The sequence below is a fragment of the Pelophylax lessonae genome (genome assembly GCF_965119305.1).
Source record: "Pelophylax lessonae genome assembly, chromosome: 5".
In the NCBI taxonomy this organism is placed as follows: domain Eukaryota; kingdom Metazoa; phylum Chordata; class Amphibia; order Anura; family Ranidae; genus Pelophylax; species Pelophylax lessonae.
Window position 1 is genome coordinate 341,263,711 of NC_138772.1, and position 19,572 is coordinate 341,283,282.

General features: G+C 38.3%; 1 protein-coding gene across 2 annotated transcripts in view; it reads right to left on the bottom strand.

The window, feature by feature from the left end:
- Nucleotides 1–4,051: 4,051 nt before the first annotated feature.
- The window catches only part of ATXN1 (ataxin 1), a 296,018-nt gene continuing 280,497 nt past the window's right edge, over nt 4,052–19,572 (bottom strand). For both annotated transcript variants that reach the window (XM_082257559.1, XM_082257560.1), the window contains one exon: nt 4,052–8,900. In XM_082257559.1, the coding sequence (XP_082113685.1) occupies nt 8,376–8,900 (525 nt within the window). In that variant the 3' untranslated portion in view covers nt 4,052–8,375. The remainder of the gene's footprint in view (nt 8,901–19,572) is intronic.

Genomic DNA, 19,572 nt, shown 5'->3' on the forward strand with positions numbered 1-19,572 from the left:
AACAATCTATTGGAATATTATCACAACATATCACTTTATAATGAACCCACAGTCATTACTCTGAAAACAGACACACCAAGTGAAGTGAAACTGTGTTGACTTCAAATCTACAATCATGTGCAAAGGAATTAAAAAAACATTGAAACTTCACCAGACCACAATTTGGTGTGTGAAGCAAACACAAGTTCAATTCACTTCACTTTAGTAAATTACCCCCATAGACTGAAACTTTTATTCCATGGCCCCCTCCCACTGCCAACTTTTTCTTCAGTTCAATTGTCACAATAGATCTATCCTACATATATACTTCAATAATTAAAATTAAGTATGCTTGCCCTCCACCAGCCACTAATAAAGTAGAAATTGCCTCTGGCTGATGCCGTATACACCTGATCATCTAAACTTGATATACACCTGATCATCTAAACTTGACAGATTTCTATTTACAATAAGAAAAAATAGCAATGTTTTTACCTTTCTACTTTTTTTTTTTTTGTATACAAACGTGAATATTTTGTGTGTGCACGCACATATATAAACACACGTGTGTTTACACACAGACGGACACACACAAGCACACCCTCACACGCATACACGCACATATATATATATTTATTTACTTTACAAAGTATGAAACCCACCATTGTTTCAACAGAACCCATGTCTTTTCAAACACTGAATAACTCATTCCAACATTCATTTTGTTTGTGCAATTTCTTTTAAGCTTGTCATGTACTCCTAAATGTGAGTGCTTCAGAAAAAAAAAAACAAAACAAAAAAAAAAGCTTCTCAGATTAGGTATACATTAAAAAAAATATATTCCCACAACATACAGTATAGTGCTACGAGAAAAGGTTCTATCAGTAAGGTAACACATCTGAAGCGAGGTCATCTGCGTAAAAATTAAAAAGAAAATAAAAGTTTACTCCGGAGTCGAACTCTACAAATGGTTTGTTTTTTTTTCTATCTTTTGGTTTAATTCAATCCTAGGTAAATCACCCAACAATGTAGCTGGTTTGTGCTCTCTGCTATTGTCAGATTACCTACTTGTTATTAAAAAAAAAGGCCAAAAATATTTGTGAACCAAAGCAAATATTCAGATATTTCCCCCAGGATTTTTTTTTTTGTCATATACCACAGATAAAATTTTCTAAGTGGACAAAAATGGAGTGTCAGAAATTTGGCCATAATGTTAAAAAAAAGTGCATTGTTCATCCTGACAAATTGGGAAATCCAACTTCTCCTTTAAGATGTGAAATGTATTGCTTGTACAATATTCTGTTCAAATACTTAGTTATTGTAAATTTGAATGCAATCTGCAGTTCATCTAAGTACTGCATTTTTTATTTTGTACCAAGGTGATATGGTAAAGTTCCAATTCAAAAGAAAGAAAAACAAACCTTAAAGTGTACAACAGCAGTGCTCCGGAGTAGTGAAAGTGCTGCTTCTGGTCACATCAGTGTACCAAACATACACCAGCCCCATCCCTGAGTAAGAGGTGTGAAAGTTTTTTTTCTAAAAGGTATTTGATAGCAAACAGTAATGGTGTCACTACATTTGAAGTGGTGACGTTACAGACGGACGTGATAAAATTAAAAGTCTCCAGGTTGGTGTAGATGGCAGATAAAACGCAATTACTAAAGGATGTTAAGAGATTACATACACAACTGGACAACTATTCCATAATGAATTTAAAAGACATAAGGCAAAAAACATTTTCAAATAAAAGTCCCTACCCCAATGTAACCCACACATAAGGGTAAAATTACCCTATGAAAATCTATAAGCAACAGTCATAGTATGTATTGAAATCCCTAGTAAGCAAAAAAGGGTTCTTAGTTGCCTCCCTGACTAATTTATTAATGATTGTTTTCCATTGTAAACTCAACGTCTGGCACTAAAACGATAACAAACTAAGAAAAAAAAAAATGACTGTTGTCAGAGACTATTGTTTGGAGGATAATGGGGAACAGCAAAAGCCTGGTCTTTAAGCTAATTTTCATTTGTACAGATCTACACCTACAATCATTACACCTCTTAATCCACCCAGCTCAAGAAACAAAGACAAGAATGTGAGTACCATGAAGTTCTATGCAAGAATCCAGACTATGCCAGAACAAAATAAGGACAAACAAAAAAAAAGCAGCGCCTATTGGTTCACAATCACAAGTTGCGTCAGACTTATCAAGCAAGTGCGCCAGTTATGAATATAATAGATTAAGATCTAGGGAGATATATATTGAAAGGATTGCTCATCCCACAGTTTTTGTTAAATTCCACAACTGAACATTAACAGAGAAACACCGTAACAACCAACACAGTCAAAAGTTGTAAAAGCAGCAGTCCATTTGCCCCCTTCCTAAATCAGTCTTCCCCCCAGTTAGTGGCCAGCACATAATATATTTGGTTGAAAAATTTTAAAAAACACTACTCAGCAGTGAAACCCCATAAACACACAGTAGGCGAAAGGTCAAGATTCATTTGAAAGTCCTAGCGAACAGAAAGCAAGTTCAACCCCTATTTTTGATTTTCTGAAAAGACCCTTCAAATCTCCCAAGCATGCAATAAAATATTCATTTCTTTCTCTGTAACAAACAAGTCAATGGACTGCTTCTTTTTACGTCGCTTCTATAGTTTATAGCATCTTAAAAAAATATCTATTACTAATCCATGTTGCACCGTATTGATGGGTGCCAATATTTCTTTTGTGTTTACTGAGAGTGAGGGGTAGAAAAATAACACTTCACCTGTATGTATACTTTGAAATGTAAAAAATATATATGATGTCTATATACACATAGATCTCTATGTTTTTTTTTTTTCTCTATTTTGTCTCACTATACATACAACTATGTATACCTGACCCTGGAATTACATTTAGTAACGAATGGCAGAGCCATGAGTTAGCGATATTAAAATTCTGTAACAAGTATAATAAATTGCTCATATTACATTCATTTTTATTTTCACATGGCCATGTAAGTGAATGATCGCTCTCTGACGAGAATGACGATGACATGAAGCTTCTTGGACATTCCACAGACACAACTGGTTCCCTTGAAAACACTGGGGACTCTCAACAAGCGTTCCTATGTCACAAACATGGAACCTAAAACTAGGATATTTCTAAACCTTGATCATATAAATTCCTAAACCAGGATACAAAGTTCTCATTCATAATAGAAATGTGATGCCATTATGTATGGAGAGTATATTGCATCTGAGGATGAGATAATAGAGATGTTGCATAGCAACCAAGTTATTTTTGCCTTGTCTCCATGCAGCTGTTATATATTTTTTTCTCTTTACTGCTGCTGTCAACTGTGCACATAGAGGTGAGACACTCTAATGTGCGTACGTGTGCATACGGTATACAGATTTTTTTTGTTGCATGTACATATATACATGTACATGAAACAGCTGAGTGCCACAATGGGACATGGATAATGAGATACCTGTTTTATAGGGTGCATCTGGTATGGCCCTGAACAACTCACTCAACATTAATTGATTTATCTATTATTATTTACAAAAATAAGTCATCCATCTCTGTCTACTCCCCTGTATTTTAGTGTAAATTAAATAACAGTCACAGGTATAAGACGAAATAATGAGATTCTGTCAGATCTCATTAAACTGCACCGGCTTTTCTTATAAAATTGACATGATGATATACTCATTTGTTCTCTCTCTGGTTTTGTGAAATATGGCCTTTCTAATGATGGGAGCTAATATAAGATTTGTATGAGTAACTAAACCCTTTACAGCCAACATAAACTGATGCTTACTACAATCATTTCAAGGCCCGGTCTATCCAGTTACCATCATAAATATCTTAAGGACTCCATCAGCAAGGTTTCTATGCTGTAGTGATGAACTATAAGTTTAACTGCTTTTGCCACCATAGGTTTATATCCTCTTGTCCTGTCTTCATAATAGACAATACACAATAAATCCAAAATTTGGACCCCTTGCAATTACTGCTGAATAGTTACGTGACTTCTCAATAACAAAAATGTTTCTTGAAGGGGAGTCCCATGTTCACTTAAGAACTGCAATGCTCCTTTTGTCTTTGAGTCATGTTTCGTGGCAGACCTTTTTCCGCTTTTCAAAACATGAAATCCTAGTATACTTGTTATTGTATGAAAAGCCTTATTAGCAGTGCTCTCATTCACGGGCCTTGCCTGATTTTTAAGTAAGTTTTTCAGGAAATAGTTGGGTTTCCTCTCTATGAAGAATAGTGGTATGTGTATGAGCTAGTTCAAAATTAGTTCCTTGCACACTCCAATCTCTCAAATTAAACAGAAAAAGTGCCCTGAGGAGAACAAGTACAATAATAATCCTTCCACAAACCAAAGAGGTCAGTAATGTGCTGCAATACATGCCTGACCCAATGAGGGGGCCGGATGATACAGGGTTTAGAGGGGTGCAGCACTGCTTACAAGTCTAAAATCAATTTCTTCTGAATTTAATCTGCATGCTCATTAGAGTAGTCTGTGAGAAAAAAAAAAAAAAAGATACTGATTGGGAAGGTTATACTATATTACTGGTTAAGTGCTACAGGATGTGCTTGCCTTCCTTTTCAATGGTTATGATTTGTTATTGCTTTCTGGGTAGACTGAGTCATTTCAGTTATGATTGTTAATGTTATTTTGAAAATTATTGCACAAAATATTCATCCTTTCCTAATTTACTTAATCTAAAATGCCTAAGATCTGGAGTTTTCCAGATAAGGGGTAATCGTGAGCACAATGTCTAAAATATATAGAATCGTATTTCATTTGAGTTCCTTATGTTGCTACATACATTCCTAACATCATTACAGTGTTGTCATGCACCACAGAAGGATATTAGTAAAAGTGGTAGTACTGCTGTGAAGCTATATCAGGTCCAGATGACTCCTCCATACACCCACATTAGGCCTCCTCTTGAATCCCTGTGCTTATGGAGGCAGTGAGTGGGGGGTCATGGGAAGCCTGCCTGTATAGAGGAACACATGTAGAACCTCTCATGTACTATTGTATAACATCTGGGCAGATTTAGGGATACTGGAGCAAACCTGGAATTAACATACCTAGTACTTCACAGCATTATTGGAAATAAAATGACAGCAGTTCTTTCTAATTTTCTTTTACTATGGGGAACTGCTTCACTTTTGCTCTCAATTTTTTTTTTTGCTCCAGCTTTGGCACCATGAATGACATCATGAATCTAAACGCACGATGACATTAACCCCCCACTTGCTTTTCCAGGCCAAAACCAACCAATATATGTTCTTGTGGGGGAGAAAATAAAAAGCCATCATATGTTTGGGTATTTACCGGAAATAAATACTACTGCAATGATATACTTTTTATTTTTATATAGTTTGAAACTTTTTGGGTATAGGACTTATAAAAAAGTCCTACACATATATATATATATATATATATTGATAAATATTTAATGTATACATATGTGTAAATTTTCAGTATATTCTAACAATTGTATTTTAGCCTATGCGTTGTTTAAATGTTTACAAAAATGTGTGGATGCTCACATATCTTTCATCTAAAAGAATTTCACCTCTTTTCTCTATTGCCTATCCACGTCACACCAGTAAACATTAAGAGATCTGTACCTGAGAATTTGCCGATTACCAAATTTGGTGCTATGACATTAGGGTCAAGCAGAGCATTGCAGATCATTAAAAACAGAGGTCCGAAAGACAGTTTGTTATTTGATGACATTAAATTAAATAATTGGAAGTTAAAAAATTTCTTTCAAAAACCACTGGTAAATTATAAATGGACTAAAATGCTACAGAATTTAAAAATCCCTAAATAACTGCGAATATTTTCTTTCACTAGAAGAATCCATATAAATGGTCTCAAAGCTACATACAAATTAGAAGATGGATACTGAAGTTGTGTTAGAAAAAAAAAAAAAAACAATAAAGTTATGTGGTACTAGCTTTGGAATTTGGGGCCATGAAAGCCAGTATGTGCAATGCTCAAGTAACAAATTTCACAAAAATACACAATTTCTAGTCTCAAAGGATAAATATGTTACTAGAAAAAAACAACAGTGATGACATGATCAGGAAATATGTCAAAATTCTCAACCAAAGCAAGGATAAAAAGAAACAGACAAGACCAATATTTCTCAACTAGAGCAAGCTACCATACCATTGGGTAGACTGAATGGACGAGATAAAAATAAAAGGCAATACATTTTTTTACGTTATGCAGTATGTTTTACGCAATACTTTTGTACTAGCCAAGTGTGACAGCACATTTATTTTACACTTTCAAGCTTGCAGTATTCCTGTTCTGCCTATTCTTTGTTTATGAATTCCATTTTTAAATTTATATTACCATAAAAATGGAAAATATGCGAATCTACATAACATGTCTTGTACTCATGACTATAGGTGCTTGTTTTATAAAGGTTAATAAAAACATAAAAAAAAAAAAAATAATAATAATAATAAAAACACATACGTGCAGACACAATGCTCTACTACACTCTGATCTCTCAAAGTTTTACTTCTCAGACTTGGTTCAGTGTGACAGAAAGTTTGAATCTGTGAAAGAAACACTACCCTAACAGATTAGGCAAGTTAAAAGTAAGTAATTGCTACATGTATCCATGTTCTTTCAGCTGTTCATTCCTCTCTCTACAACATTATTACATTACAATTGCAGAAATATCATTCAGATGCAAAACTCAGTATGTGCAAACTGCAAGAATTTTTTTTGTGGTTTTCTGTTTTTTTTTTTTTTTTTCTGTTTGAAGTCCATCTTGTACAAACACTGGACAAAAAAAAGGTTATTTTTTTTTTGTATAATTTTTCTTTTTAGCTTAATATTTCCCTATTAATTCTCTGTAATCATGTCAGCTCACATATGACTTCAAAGTTTTCTTTTCTGAAAGTGCCTTCTGTAAAGTAGTCCTTTGGGACAATAATCGGTCACATCCTAGGTCAAGTTTTACATTCATCCCTTTGAAACCACATTAAAACTTTCAACATCTTGCTCTAAGAAGCTCTACATGGTTTCAGTGTTGAAGAAAAATTAAGAAAAATATTTTTTGAAATACACAGATTAAAAAAAAAATGAAATACAGTACTTAGCAAACATTAGACCAAGATGCTTGTCAATAATAAAGTGTGAACAGCATTTTAAGTGCTAAAAGAAAAAAAAATCTTATTACTCCTCCAGTTCTTGATCCTTAACATGTCACACTAAACTTTGAAAATAAAAAAGTGACACCAAAGAACAGAAATTAAACAGAAAATGGTTGTGCCCAGGATGTCAGCAAATGATGTTAGTGCTTGTAATCGGCAATGTGCTTTGACCCTGGGAAGCACATGCCATGTTTCCAAAACATTTGCAAGTTTTACTATTATGAATATTAGTCCAATCAGGAACCCGCTAGAGAGTATTCTATTAGTATCTGCCTCTGGGTCCTGTCAAACTGTGCTTGCTTGACAGCCAGACTAGAGATGTCATTCCAGCAGTTACACAATTGGAAGTTAAAAAATATTAATGACACAAATAATTAAAAGGACAAACAGAAATATTTTTTCTTCACAGCACATAAAAGACTTTTTAGAGCATGGAGGGATGTCTGTCCCTCGAAAGTTGACTTGTACAGCTAGGCTTTCATAGGATGAATTTAAGGTACTTCTAGAACTAGTGCCATTGGCCAAGGTGGTGTGGAATCATATGTCTTCTTTAAATGGATACGTTGCCATCAAAATCTTACACCTAACCACACCAGTATGACACACAGCACAAGTCTCTAACCTATGATGGGACCAGTTGAAGAAAATGTGAACACTGGACAATTACACCAAAACTTGTCAATTGGTATTTTAGCATTGTCACCACGACAATGACCCTTCACTCTCTTTATCTCTTTGTGCCAGTGACCCACAACATAAACACAGTCATAAAGCTATACCCTCCATGGGAAAGCTCAAATATCAGCATGCATGCAAGCACAGACTCCACATGTGCACTTATTTCTTTCTTCATTTCCCTTGTAATCCTCTCTGAAAGATTTTAAAATAGAATGTGGTTGAAATTTGAAATTGGCACCCTGAAACTAAATCACAGAAGCCGCACTTATACAACCCTCTCTATCAAGACTGCAGAAAGAATAGACTGCCTCATAAGTAGCTCCCCCACATCCTAGCTAGCATACTAGTGAACACTTGTGAAAAGAACATATGCACCAACAGCCTTCTGAAGGATACCAGCCACAACTATAACAATGTTATAAACCTAAAATAAGATGATAACATGTAAATACTGGGTTATTTATTCTACAGTACAGTAATCTGAATAAAATGACAAGGGTAAGCCTAATTTCTCCTTTCTGAGCAGGTTTCACTTCCCTACATTAGATCGACCCTCAATGGAAATCTTAACCTCCTGAGGAATAAAAGAGGGCTTGGGAAGAGTCAATGGTGGTTCATCTTCAGATTTCTCTAATTTTCGTGATTCTGGGGCAGACCACCTCCTCTTCCTTGTTGTCATGGGCTTACCAGGTTCTGTTTTGGCTTCAAAGGACACGGCATTCAATCCAGCAGGACACCTTAGTTCTCCATTCTCAGATGAAACCTGTACACTTCCCTGATTAATCCCATTCTCTTGTTCTGCATACCTATGTCTATTTCCAGACAGACTGTCATTCTTTGGGTGCTTCAGCAAGATGCCAGCTGGATCCATGGGCTGCCCCTTCTTTATAGAGCCATTTTTTAAATTCTTGAGTGTAAGCGATATGCAGACATCTCCTACCGACAACTTGGAACATGGCAAATCAAACAGCTGGCTTGTTCTCTCAGGACTGCATGATGACCAGCCTTGACCAAACACAAAAAATGGATATTCTATCAAGACTTCCACGCTGACCTAAAGAAACACAAAAAAAAAAGACATTGAGTTTAAAAAGTATGACTCCAAATACCATCTTTTCCTTGTTCTAAGAAACTATTCAAAATACATAGAAGAATAGATAACCAGCAATGCTAATCCTTAGATTAGAAGATTTAGATCGAGAATTTTTTTTTTTTCATTCTTAATGTATAACTAAAGGTGGATTTTATTTCTAGTTTTGGAAAGAGTGGAGTGTAGAACACCCATTGAGTTTTTTTTTTTTTTTTTTGCGGTCTGTGTCCCAGTTAAGGAGATCCCCCTCTCTATTTGTCCTGTTTACCATTATCATTGAAAGTGAAAGTAAAAGCAAATCCCAAATTTTGGGTTGTCCCCAGAAAAGTAATAGAAGGTGAAGCTTCCAATGGGGACACTAGTTCTGGTGACCTGGGGGGCCCCAAGGGACTCCCTTAATTTGCAGGGATTTCCTCTCACTTCCTGTTTTGGCTATGGGACAGGGAATTAAGGTAAATCTCCCCAAGGGTATACAAATGGCAAGAAAAACAATTACAGGGGTTATAACCCTTCCTTACTCTATTCAAAATGAAAAAAAATACTCTGTTTTGAACTGTATTGTAACTGAATTGTCTTCCCTCACATTTTAAAGCGATGCGCAAACTGTTGGCGCTATATAAATCCTGTATAATAATAATAATAATAATAATAATAATAATTCTACTTAAAAAAACAAAATATTATACTTTTTGCCATTTTATAATTTGTTATGCATTATTTATCTTACAAAATGTAATATAGCGTTCTCCCATAATAAGGTATTTTAAACATACTGGGATGTCTGAAAAGAAACCTCTCCAGTAGCTGCTTACTGTTTGATCAATGTCTTTTCATTGAGCTGTATGAGTTAATGTGCTCAGCGTCTGACTCATTTACCCATGTGTTTGTTTTAAAAAGCAGATTCCATTACAGTCTTTTTACAGCATAGTAGTAAAAGGTGGAGTAAAACTTTACAATTGCAGATCCCTCTCCCTAAGTACTGTTAAACCGCTGATGTAGTTTACATTATGGTGTCTTACTTTTCTTGCAACCCAAGAGTTTCATCCCCATTGCCATTATGACATTCCTTGAAAAAAATTGCTCCTTCCTGGCATTGGTGTAAGATTCTGGTACCTCTGGTACCCTTAATTTCCATTTTCTTTCAATATGCGTCCCACCTTTCTAATTAGGTGGTACGCATACACCTTTAAGACGGATGACGTCATCGCCGCTCTGAGCGGCTATTTCAACCGCCGGCGTTCTCTCTCACGTTGTTCGTTCAATGTGCCTGTGCCTGTGCTTATGTGCCTGTGTGTCTACATGCTTACAAGCTTGTCTCGCTGCCGGAACCTCCAGCTATTTGCTTTTACCTGGAACAGACCGGAACCTCGCTACTGATCCCTGTATCTCGCTACCGGATCACTCCCTCACTACTGGACCCCTCTACTACTAACCTTACTAGTGATAAGTACCCCACAGGGGAATCCTCCATAACCTAACTTACACTACCTACCTCTGCACATTAAGGACTGTTACTATCTATGCATACTAATTCTATCATCTGCACTGTTACATAGATTGCTAGCTCTTGAGTCTACTACCATCTATCCTTGCACTGGGTTAGCCTATCCTGTATTTGTCATCTGCTGTCCTTACCACCTGTTACCATACTCGATTACTAACCTATCTGCACTCTACCTAAATACCATCTAATACTCTCCTGAACATTTCTATCAAGTGCTTACCATCTCTGTCACTGTTCACACCTGTCCCTTCAGCACATCACCTTCATACTATCATATACATCCTATCACTCCAGGAACATCTTATTGAGTGTGTGTATATCTGTATGCTGAAGCTGACGGGCCCACAGTGATGAGTCTGGAGAGTTGGATCTGGTTATTCAACACATCTCTACATGACTACTGAGTGGAGATTCTGCAGCTGCAAATCCAGCCTACTACAAAAACGCAGGAGCGTTACAGATTGAACGAACCTAAAAAAAAATGGATTCAGCAGAATTACCCACTCAAGTGACACAATTAACACAACAAGTAAATGCATTAATACTTGCTCTTACTGAAGTAAAAGAAGAAAATCAAACTCTGACACAGCAGGTAACCCGTCTTTCACGGCTTACTGCTGCTCAGCCCCCTGAACCTAAAATAAACCCTCCTCCAGTGTTTACAGGTGATCGGAAAAAATTTTGTGAATTCAAAAACGCATGCCAATTGCTTTTTTTGTTAAAACCTCGTACATACCCTACTGATCAAATTAAAGTCTGTACCACTAGCGGAACTCGCTAGTTTATATGAAGACCCCAATAGGCAGAGTACTGCTGATATTCAATTGAGGGCTTTAAAACAAGGTAGGAGACCTGTAGAAGACTTTGTAGCAGAGTTCAAAAGATGGACCCTTGATTCAGGGTGGAATGATACATCTCTGCGAACTCAATTCAGACTCGGGTTGTCAGAAGCTGTTAAAGACGAGCTCGCCCGAGCGGATTTACCTGGCACCTTGGATGCCTTAATACAACTCAGTATCAACATCGACAGGCGACTGCGAGAAAGAAAGGCTGAGAAAATGGGAATGCCATTGTCTAGTCCTTCTCGGATTTCGGCCGTTGACCCTACTCCCATGGAGGTAGGAACCATACGCCCACCTTTATCAACTACTGAACGAGCCAGAGGAAGATCCAGAAACCTCTGCATGTACTGCGCATCCCCGGATCATTTGATAAGCGTCTGTCCCCTTGTCCGCAAAAAAGAGGGTGAGTGTTCACATGTCTTGCTAGGAGGATTAACGACTTCCTTTTCTAACCCCTATCTCTTTGTTCATCTAACATTACAGTGGGACCAGACTAGGATTACCACCAAGGCTATGATCGACACAGGATCTTGTGGGAACTATATTGATACATGTTTTGTTACCTTAAATAAAATACCTATTATTTCAAAACCTAAACCTGTTTCTGTTAGTTTCATTAACGGTATTCCGCTATCTTCTGGTCCAATCACCAACCAGACACAAGCACTCCTTGTCACTGCTAACGAGTCTCATATGGAGACCACCACTTTTGATATACTACCTTCACCCCATTATCCTATTATTTTGGGACTTCCTTGGTTACACACACATCAACCAATCATAGATTGGAACCGACGGACTTTAACTTTCCCTTCTCACTATTGCGAGATTACGTGTAGCCTCCCATCTTTTGGAAAGATCCTGTCTGTGGTGTCAGATGAGATTGCACTATTATGCTATCAGGATCTGTCCGAAGTATTCCTTGAGAAAAATGCTCAAGTGTTGCCTCCCCATAGGGATTATGATTGCACTATCGATCTACTCCCTAACAGCAAATTGCCTTTCGGTCATGTTTATCCTCTTTCACAGGATGAACTTTCTCATCTCAAAGAATACTTAGATGAAAATTTGAAAAAAGGGTTCACTAGACCCTCTACTTCTTCCACAGCTGCAGGACTTTTCTTTGTCCGCAATAAGGATTCAAGTCTTAGGCCTATTATCGATTATAGGCAATTAAATACGATTACGATAAAGGATCGCTATCCTTTACCGCTCATCCCTGAACTCATCGAACAAGTGCGTGGGGCTACTTATTTCTCTAAATTGGACCTAAAAGGGGCATACAACCTAATCCGAATCCGTGACGGAGATGAGTGGAAAACAGCATTCAGAACCAGATACGGATTATTCGAATATCTTGTGATGCCATTCGGGTTGTGTAATGCTCCCGCAGCTTTCCAAAGGTTCATAAACAACATCTTTAGAGACTTACTTGATGTCTGTGTTGTAGTATATCTGGACGATATACTTATCTATTTTCTCGATCTCTGTCTGAACATATAAAACATGTAAGACTTGTGTTATCCAGATTACTCGCACACAATCTATACGTGCAATTAAAAAAATGCCTATTTCATAAAGAAGAAATATTATTCCTAGGATACATCATATCCAAAACCGGAATTAAGATGGATATGAGCAAGATATCCTGTATTCTGGACTGGCCTATACCAACAACTCGTAAGGCATTACAGCGATTCCTCGGATTTTCAAACTTCTATAGGAAGTTCATCAAGAACTTTTCAGCTATTGTGAGACCTCTCACACAACTGACAAGTATAAAAAAACCATTCAAATGGTCAGAAGAAGCAAATCAAGCTTTCTGCTTGTTAAAATCAAGCTTTACTTCTGCTCCCATACTACGCCATCCAGACCCATCCCTCCAATATATTCTGGAGGTAGATGCGTCAAATATGGCAGTAGGAGCAGTTCTCTCCCAACGACCAACAAATACTTCACCACTCCACCCAGTTGCTTTCTTCTCAAAATCACTAAGCAGCCCAGAGGTGAATTACCCAGTGGGTGAAAAGGAGTTGCTTGCCATAAAACTGGCACTGGAGAATTGGCGACATCTACTTGAAGGTACCCGGTTACCAATACTCATATATACAGATCACAAAAACCTTTAATACCTCCAGACTAACAAAACTCTCTCCCACCGGTAGGTACGATGGTCATTATTCTTCCTAAGATTCAACTTTCTAGTGACCTACACGCCTGCAGACAAAAATAAAAAAGCGGATGCACTATCACGATTAACCGAAGATAACTGCGCCGAAATCCCTTCTATTCCTATAATACCCTATGAACGTATTATTGGTGTTGTTCGTTCCTTGAAGGAAGAGATTTTGCACAGTATAGGATTGGATTCACCTCCACCACACCTAAGTACTGATGCAGAAGGCTTCCTCTATTACAACGACAAACTCTACATACCCCCTACTATGCGCACCAAGATCTTGGAGTTATCACATGATGTGCCCATGGAAGGACATATGGGTATGACGAAAACCTTTAATTTGCTTACCAGGCAGTTTTGGTGGCCTGATATGAAGACGTCTGTACAAAAATTTGTTTCTTCATGTGACATCTGTGCAAGGTCCAAAATTGACACTACAAAACCATCTGGTCTGCTCTGCAGTCTACCAATACCCCAGGTTCCATGGGAAGTTGTGTCCTTAGACTTTATAGTAGAACTACCACCATCTAAAGGATTTAATACCATTCTAGTGTCAGTGGAACACCTGACAAAGATGGCACATTTCATCGCTATCCGTAGACTACCTTCATCTAAACAAACAGCGGAACTACTGATGAAACATGTGTTCAAGTTACATGGAATTCCAAAGACTCTTTTATCCGACCGTGGTTCACAGTTCATCTCCAAATTTTGGCAAGCTCTTTGTCAAATATTACGGATTGAGCGAAAGCTCACTTCACCCTACCACCCTCAGACTAACGGACAGACTGAAAGAGTCAACCAGTGTATAGAACAATATCTGCGTTGCTACACATCATACCTACAGGATGATTGGGTGGACCTTCTCCCTCTGGCGGAATTTGCTTATAACAACGCAACCCACAGTACTACTAAGCAAAGTCCGTTCTACTTAAACTATTGGTTTCATCCCACACTTCTTCCACCACGCATCCTACCATCAAGTAACCCAGTAGCCTCGGACTATCTTACCCAAATAAAAGACTCTCTGGGTTTACTTAATACCACTATCTCACACGCTCATAGTCAACAAAAAAGGTACTACGACCTTCGTAGAAGACCTTCTCCTCAGTATGCTATTGGGGACCTCGTTTGGCTATCGACAAAAAATCTAAGGTTAAAGATCCCTAGCAAAAAGCTTGGACCTTTATTTCTGGGACCCTTCCCAATTAAGAAACTTATTGGAAAAGCTGCAGTACAGCTCACCTTACCGGCAGATCTCAAGATCCATCCCATCTTCCATGTGTCGCTACTGAAACCCCATGTTCCTAACCAAGGAATAAGGCCTACCATCTTGCCTCCACCTCCAGTACAAGTTGAAGGCGGAGAAGAATATGAGATTAAGGAGATTTTGGATTCTCGTATCCACAGAGGAAGACTCCAGTATCTCATAGGATGGAAGAACTATGGACCCCAAGACGACACCTGGTTGGATACCTCTGATGTTCACGCACCTAGGCTTATACGAAGGTTTCACTCGAAATACCCGGAGAAACCAGTGCTATAGGCCTTCCAGGGCCGGCCTTAAGGGGGGGTACTGTAAGATTCTGGTACCTCTGGTACCCTTAATTTCCATTATCTTTCAATATGCGTCCCACCTTTCTAATTAGGTGGTACGCATACACCTTTAAGACGGATGACGTCATCGACGAGCGCCGATCTGAGCGGCTATTTCAACCGCCGGCGTTCTCTCTCACGTTGTTCGTTCAATGTGCCTGTGCTTATGTGCCTGTGTGTCTACATGCTTACAAGCTTGTCTCGCTGCCGGAACCTCCAGCTATTTGCTTTTACCTGGAACAGACCGGAACCTCGCTACTGATCCCTGTATCTCGCTACCGGATCACTCCCTCACTACTGGACCCCTCTACTACTAACCTTACTAGTGATAAGTACCCCACAGGGGAATCCTCCATAACCTAACTTACACTACCTACCTCTGCACATTAAGGACTGTTACTATCTATGCATACTAATTCTATCATCTGCACTGTTACATAGATTGCTAGCTCTTGAGTCTACTACCATCTATCCTTGCACTGGGTTAGCCTATCCTGTATTTGTCATCTGCTGTCCTTACCACCTGTTACCATACTCGATTACTAACCTATCTGCACTTTACCTAAATACCATCTAATACTCTCCTGAACATTTCTATCAAGTGCTTACCATCTCTGTCACTGTTCCCTTCAGCACATCACCTTCATACTATCATATACATCCTATCACTCCAGGAACATCTTATTGAGTGTGTGTATATCTGTATGCTGAAGCTGACGGGCCCACAGTGATGAGTCTGGAGAGTTGGATCTGGTTATTCAACACATCTCTACATGACTACTGAGTGGAGATTCTGCAGCTGCAAATCCAGCCTACTACAAAAACGCAGGAGCGTTACAATTGGGAGGAGGACTTTATATATTACTGCAGTCACATCCATTGGGAGAAAGAGGACTACATCTCGCATTATGCAAAGGCTAATGCAGGAAGTGACAGGCAGCGTGTGCAGCAAACGTAAGGAAGAGCGAAGGGGGAGTGTAGGGTGGAGTTCGTACTGAGGGTTGTATAACAGGCATTCCCACATTGCCAGCCAGCACACTGCAGTCACTTCCTTGACCCTACCCTATGCACAGCAGGTGGCTCAAACCAAGAGTCCCAAACTCCTGAGTCCACCTATTACAGCAGGGATGTAGGTACATCACCACTTGCTGTAAAAAACTTCAACGAAATGGAGAGAATCGGGGAAATTGCGCTGATTACTATCTCCCAAGATCTGCTGAGCTATATGAGATATTTCAGGTGTCTCAGTGTATTATGCAATCGTTATAATTGCTTCAATAGTTAGCATTTAAACCTGTGTACTTGAATGTTTTATAGATATTACCATTTCTTTACACAGAAACCAAGTATCAAGGCTGTACTTTATTAGGTAAAGTGTTTCGGTAATTTTAAGTTCTTGTGGAATCCCCCAAGGGACCAGGTGCATTAGGCACCTGCGTCTGTTCTGATCTGAACTATAGTCGCTGAGCTAACGTGGTCCCCACCTATCCTCATCGCTGTTCGACCATGCTACTTACAAGAAGAGAAACTGTTAATTAGGTCTGAGTGACAGCACACACAGAGGAGTGGGGTGGTGACACACAGCGCACACAGAGGAAAGGGGGCTAACAATATGTGCAGCTCTGCAATCTTCCAGCCCTGTGCATCTCTTCCTTGTGCAATCTTCCAGCTTACACCCCTTGTATACTAGAGAACAGACAGCTGAACCCAGACCATCCTGCCTTTTACTCTGGGGAGAAAGACCAGAGTACTAACTGGTAGCTTGTGTTGCTGTAAATGATGGTAGGCTAAAGACCATGACAACAACATGAACCCACAACAACACATGCCAGATAGTACTCTGGTCACTCTCCCCTGAATAACAAGTGGGCTGGTTTGGGATCAGTTGTCTGGGAGAGACTAAATTACTAGCTGGCATGTATTGTTGTGAATGGCGCTGTCCTTCTCAAGCACACACCATCATTCACAATACAAGCTGCCAGTTTTTACTCAAGCCTCATTCTCCAGAGTAGCAGGCATGCAAGTCTGGACTCAGTTGTCCGTCCTCTGGTGTACAAAGGCTTGAAGATGGCAGAAACCTGTTATTGGAAGAGATACTGGCCAACAAATGGGCTCTATTAAGGATACACATGCTATATAATAGGATGTACAGGCTATTGCCGAGTGGGCTCAGGGAGGGGGGTCAACATACAATAAAAAAGGATGTGTGGGATGCTGCTGGTGCCATGGGGTCAGTAAGGGTGCACATATTATACATAGGAACCAGCTCAATAGAAATGAAGAGGGAGCGGTGGCTAAAGTGGGGTGCAGTAACTTCCCCATTAACTGGACTTTAGCCTGGGATGGAGCTGACGGCCAACACAAACATAAAAGATGCCCTTTTACTGCACAATATGTATATATTGTGTTCTGCTGAATACAATGATCAGTGTTGCCGGCAATAGCTGGTGGCACAGATCATTCGGGAAAAAAACCAACAGGCTGACTGTACACAAGTCAATCAATGGATCTATTTGTGCCCAACCAGCTAGCGCATGCATAGATTGGAATTCAGCTGGTCTCTGCAGAACCAGCTGAATTTTTGATCCATGTATGGCCAGGTTAAGTTGATCTGTGACGGTATTACTCATCCAAATCATGAATGAAAAGTCCACTTATCACATGCTAATGCAGTTTGACAAGAGACAGACTAGCTATATACTAAATCATAGCACTATTACAGCATATAGTAAACTATGAGAAAATATCATCTATGACTATTTAATACATTTCTGGTGTCCGGACTAGGGGTTGCCACCTCACCCCATTTAAAAGAAAAGGCACTTATCCTAGTGTGACTATATGACACCCAGGGTGGGTTGTATAAAAGTTTCAGGTATTCCAACCTTTCCTGCACACAACAACAGCATCCTCATGTGATATATGGACTGCTCATTCTTGTTTTGGGGCAGTAATAATGTTACAGACCAACACACCCTTGGTTTTAATCAGCCAAAGGACCTTAATAAATTAAGACATGAAGTGTGATTTAAGTCTTTAAATGTATCTGTATCATTGTACATAAAGCAGAACTACACTCTCAATAAATTGACTATTTTTATTTATTACGCTGCTAGCATAGGTAAATAGATAGGCAAGTATATCATTTTACTTGTTTTAAACTTTTTTACATTTCTTCCTGGTGTCCAGGCCTAGGTAAATGATACAATACACCCAGTAGTCTTTAGGAGTGGAGGAGTTTTTTTTTTTTTTTTGGCTAAGTACACCCTCCTGGATGATTTCCTGAGCTAAGGTCAGATGAATTCTATGAAGTAAACGCTACATGAATCATCTGCCATGACCAGAAATGCTAGGGGTGTGATTTCTCAGCAAAATAAATCATGGAGGCATGGATGAATTGGTGAGTTTGCTTTGAATAATAAATAATAAAATAAATAGTGTTTTTGGTTTGTGGTGATCTGATGCAGTGTAAATCCTCTTTAATCAATACAACAGTTTGTGGCTGTTATAGTGAACCAATTGTTATCAGTACAATAAAAGTGTCAAAAGATTATTTATGCTTAAGTTTAATGCATAAGTTGGGATTTATGGTAGAAATTGAAGAATGTACATTTTAGAAAATGTTGCCATTATAATAAAGTATACAGGAATGAATGGGGAAGGGCATAAAAAAGGGGTCTTTAAAGGGTTTATTATGGCTCATAAGGATTAGGGAAGTGCCTTTCAGCCATGTTGAACCTGTTCTCATTCCAAAAATGTTTTAAAAGGATATCCAAGGAGCACTAGAACTTTAAATACTCATTTATTCACAGTAATGACAAAAATAAACTAATTTGATGTGCTCACAGAAAGGCTTCCCTCATCAAACAAGAATCCAATCCAGTGAGTACTAGGGAAGCATAAAAATACAACAGGCGAGACAAGCCAAAAGGGTAGAAGCCAAAATGTTTTAATGGAGATTATATAACATCTATATATGTATAATTTGAATATTATTCATATTCATAATCATTAAAATTTCTCTGGTTTAAGACTAAAAAAGGAAAAACTCTAAAAAAAAAAAAAAAAAAAGTAAAAGAACCCACAATCTGTTAAGAAAACAATACTCAGCATGGGTGTCAATGAAAAAGTTAAAATATACTATGTATAGTATGTATACAAACAATAAAATCATTAATAGTATCCAAGAGAGTATCAGGCAAATAATTGTGCTCAAATGAATTACAGAAATATCAATGAGCTATGTACAGTAGCTAAAATAATGGGTTGTGTGACGGGACATGCTCAGGATCAACAGTTATATTGTCCTGTCACCCAGCCCTTTATTTTAGCTCGTTGATCTGTCTATAGCTAATCTGGGCATAGTATTTGCCTGATACTCTCATGGACACCACTGATGATTTTGTTGTTTGTTTGCCATAGTATATATTTTCACTTTCACATTGATACCTATGCTAAATATTCCTATCTTATAATTTTATTTGAATTATACATGTGTGCATATTTTGTAGTTTG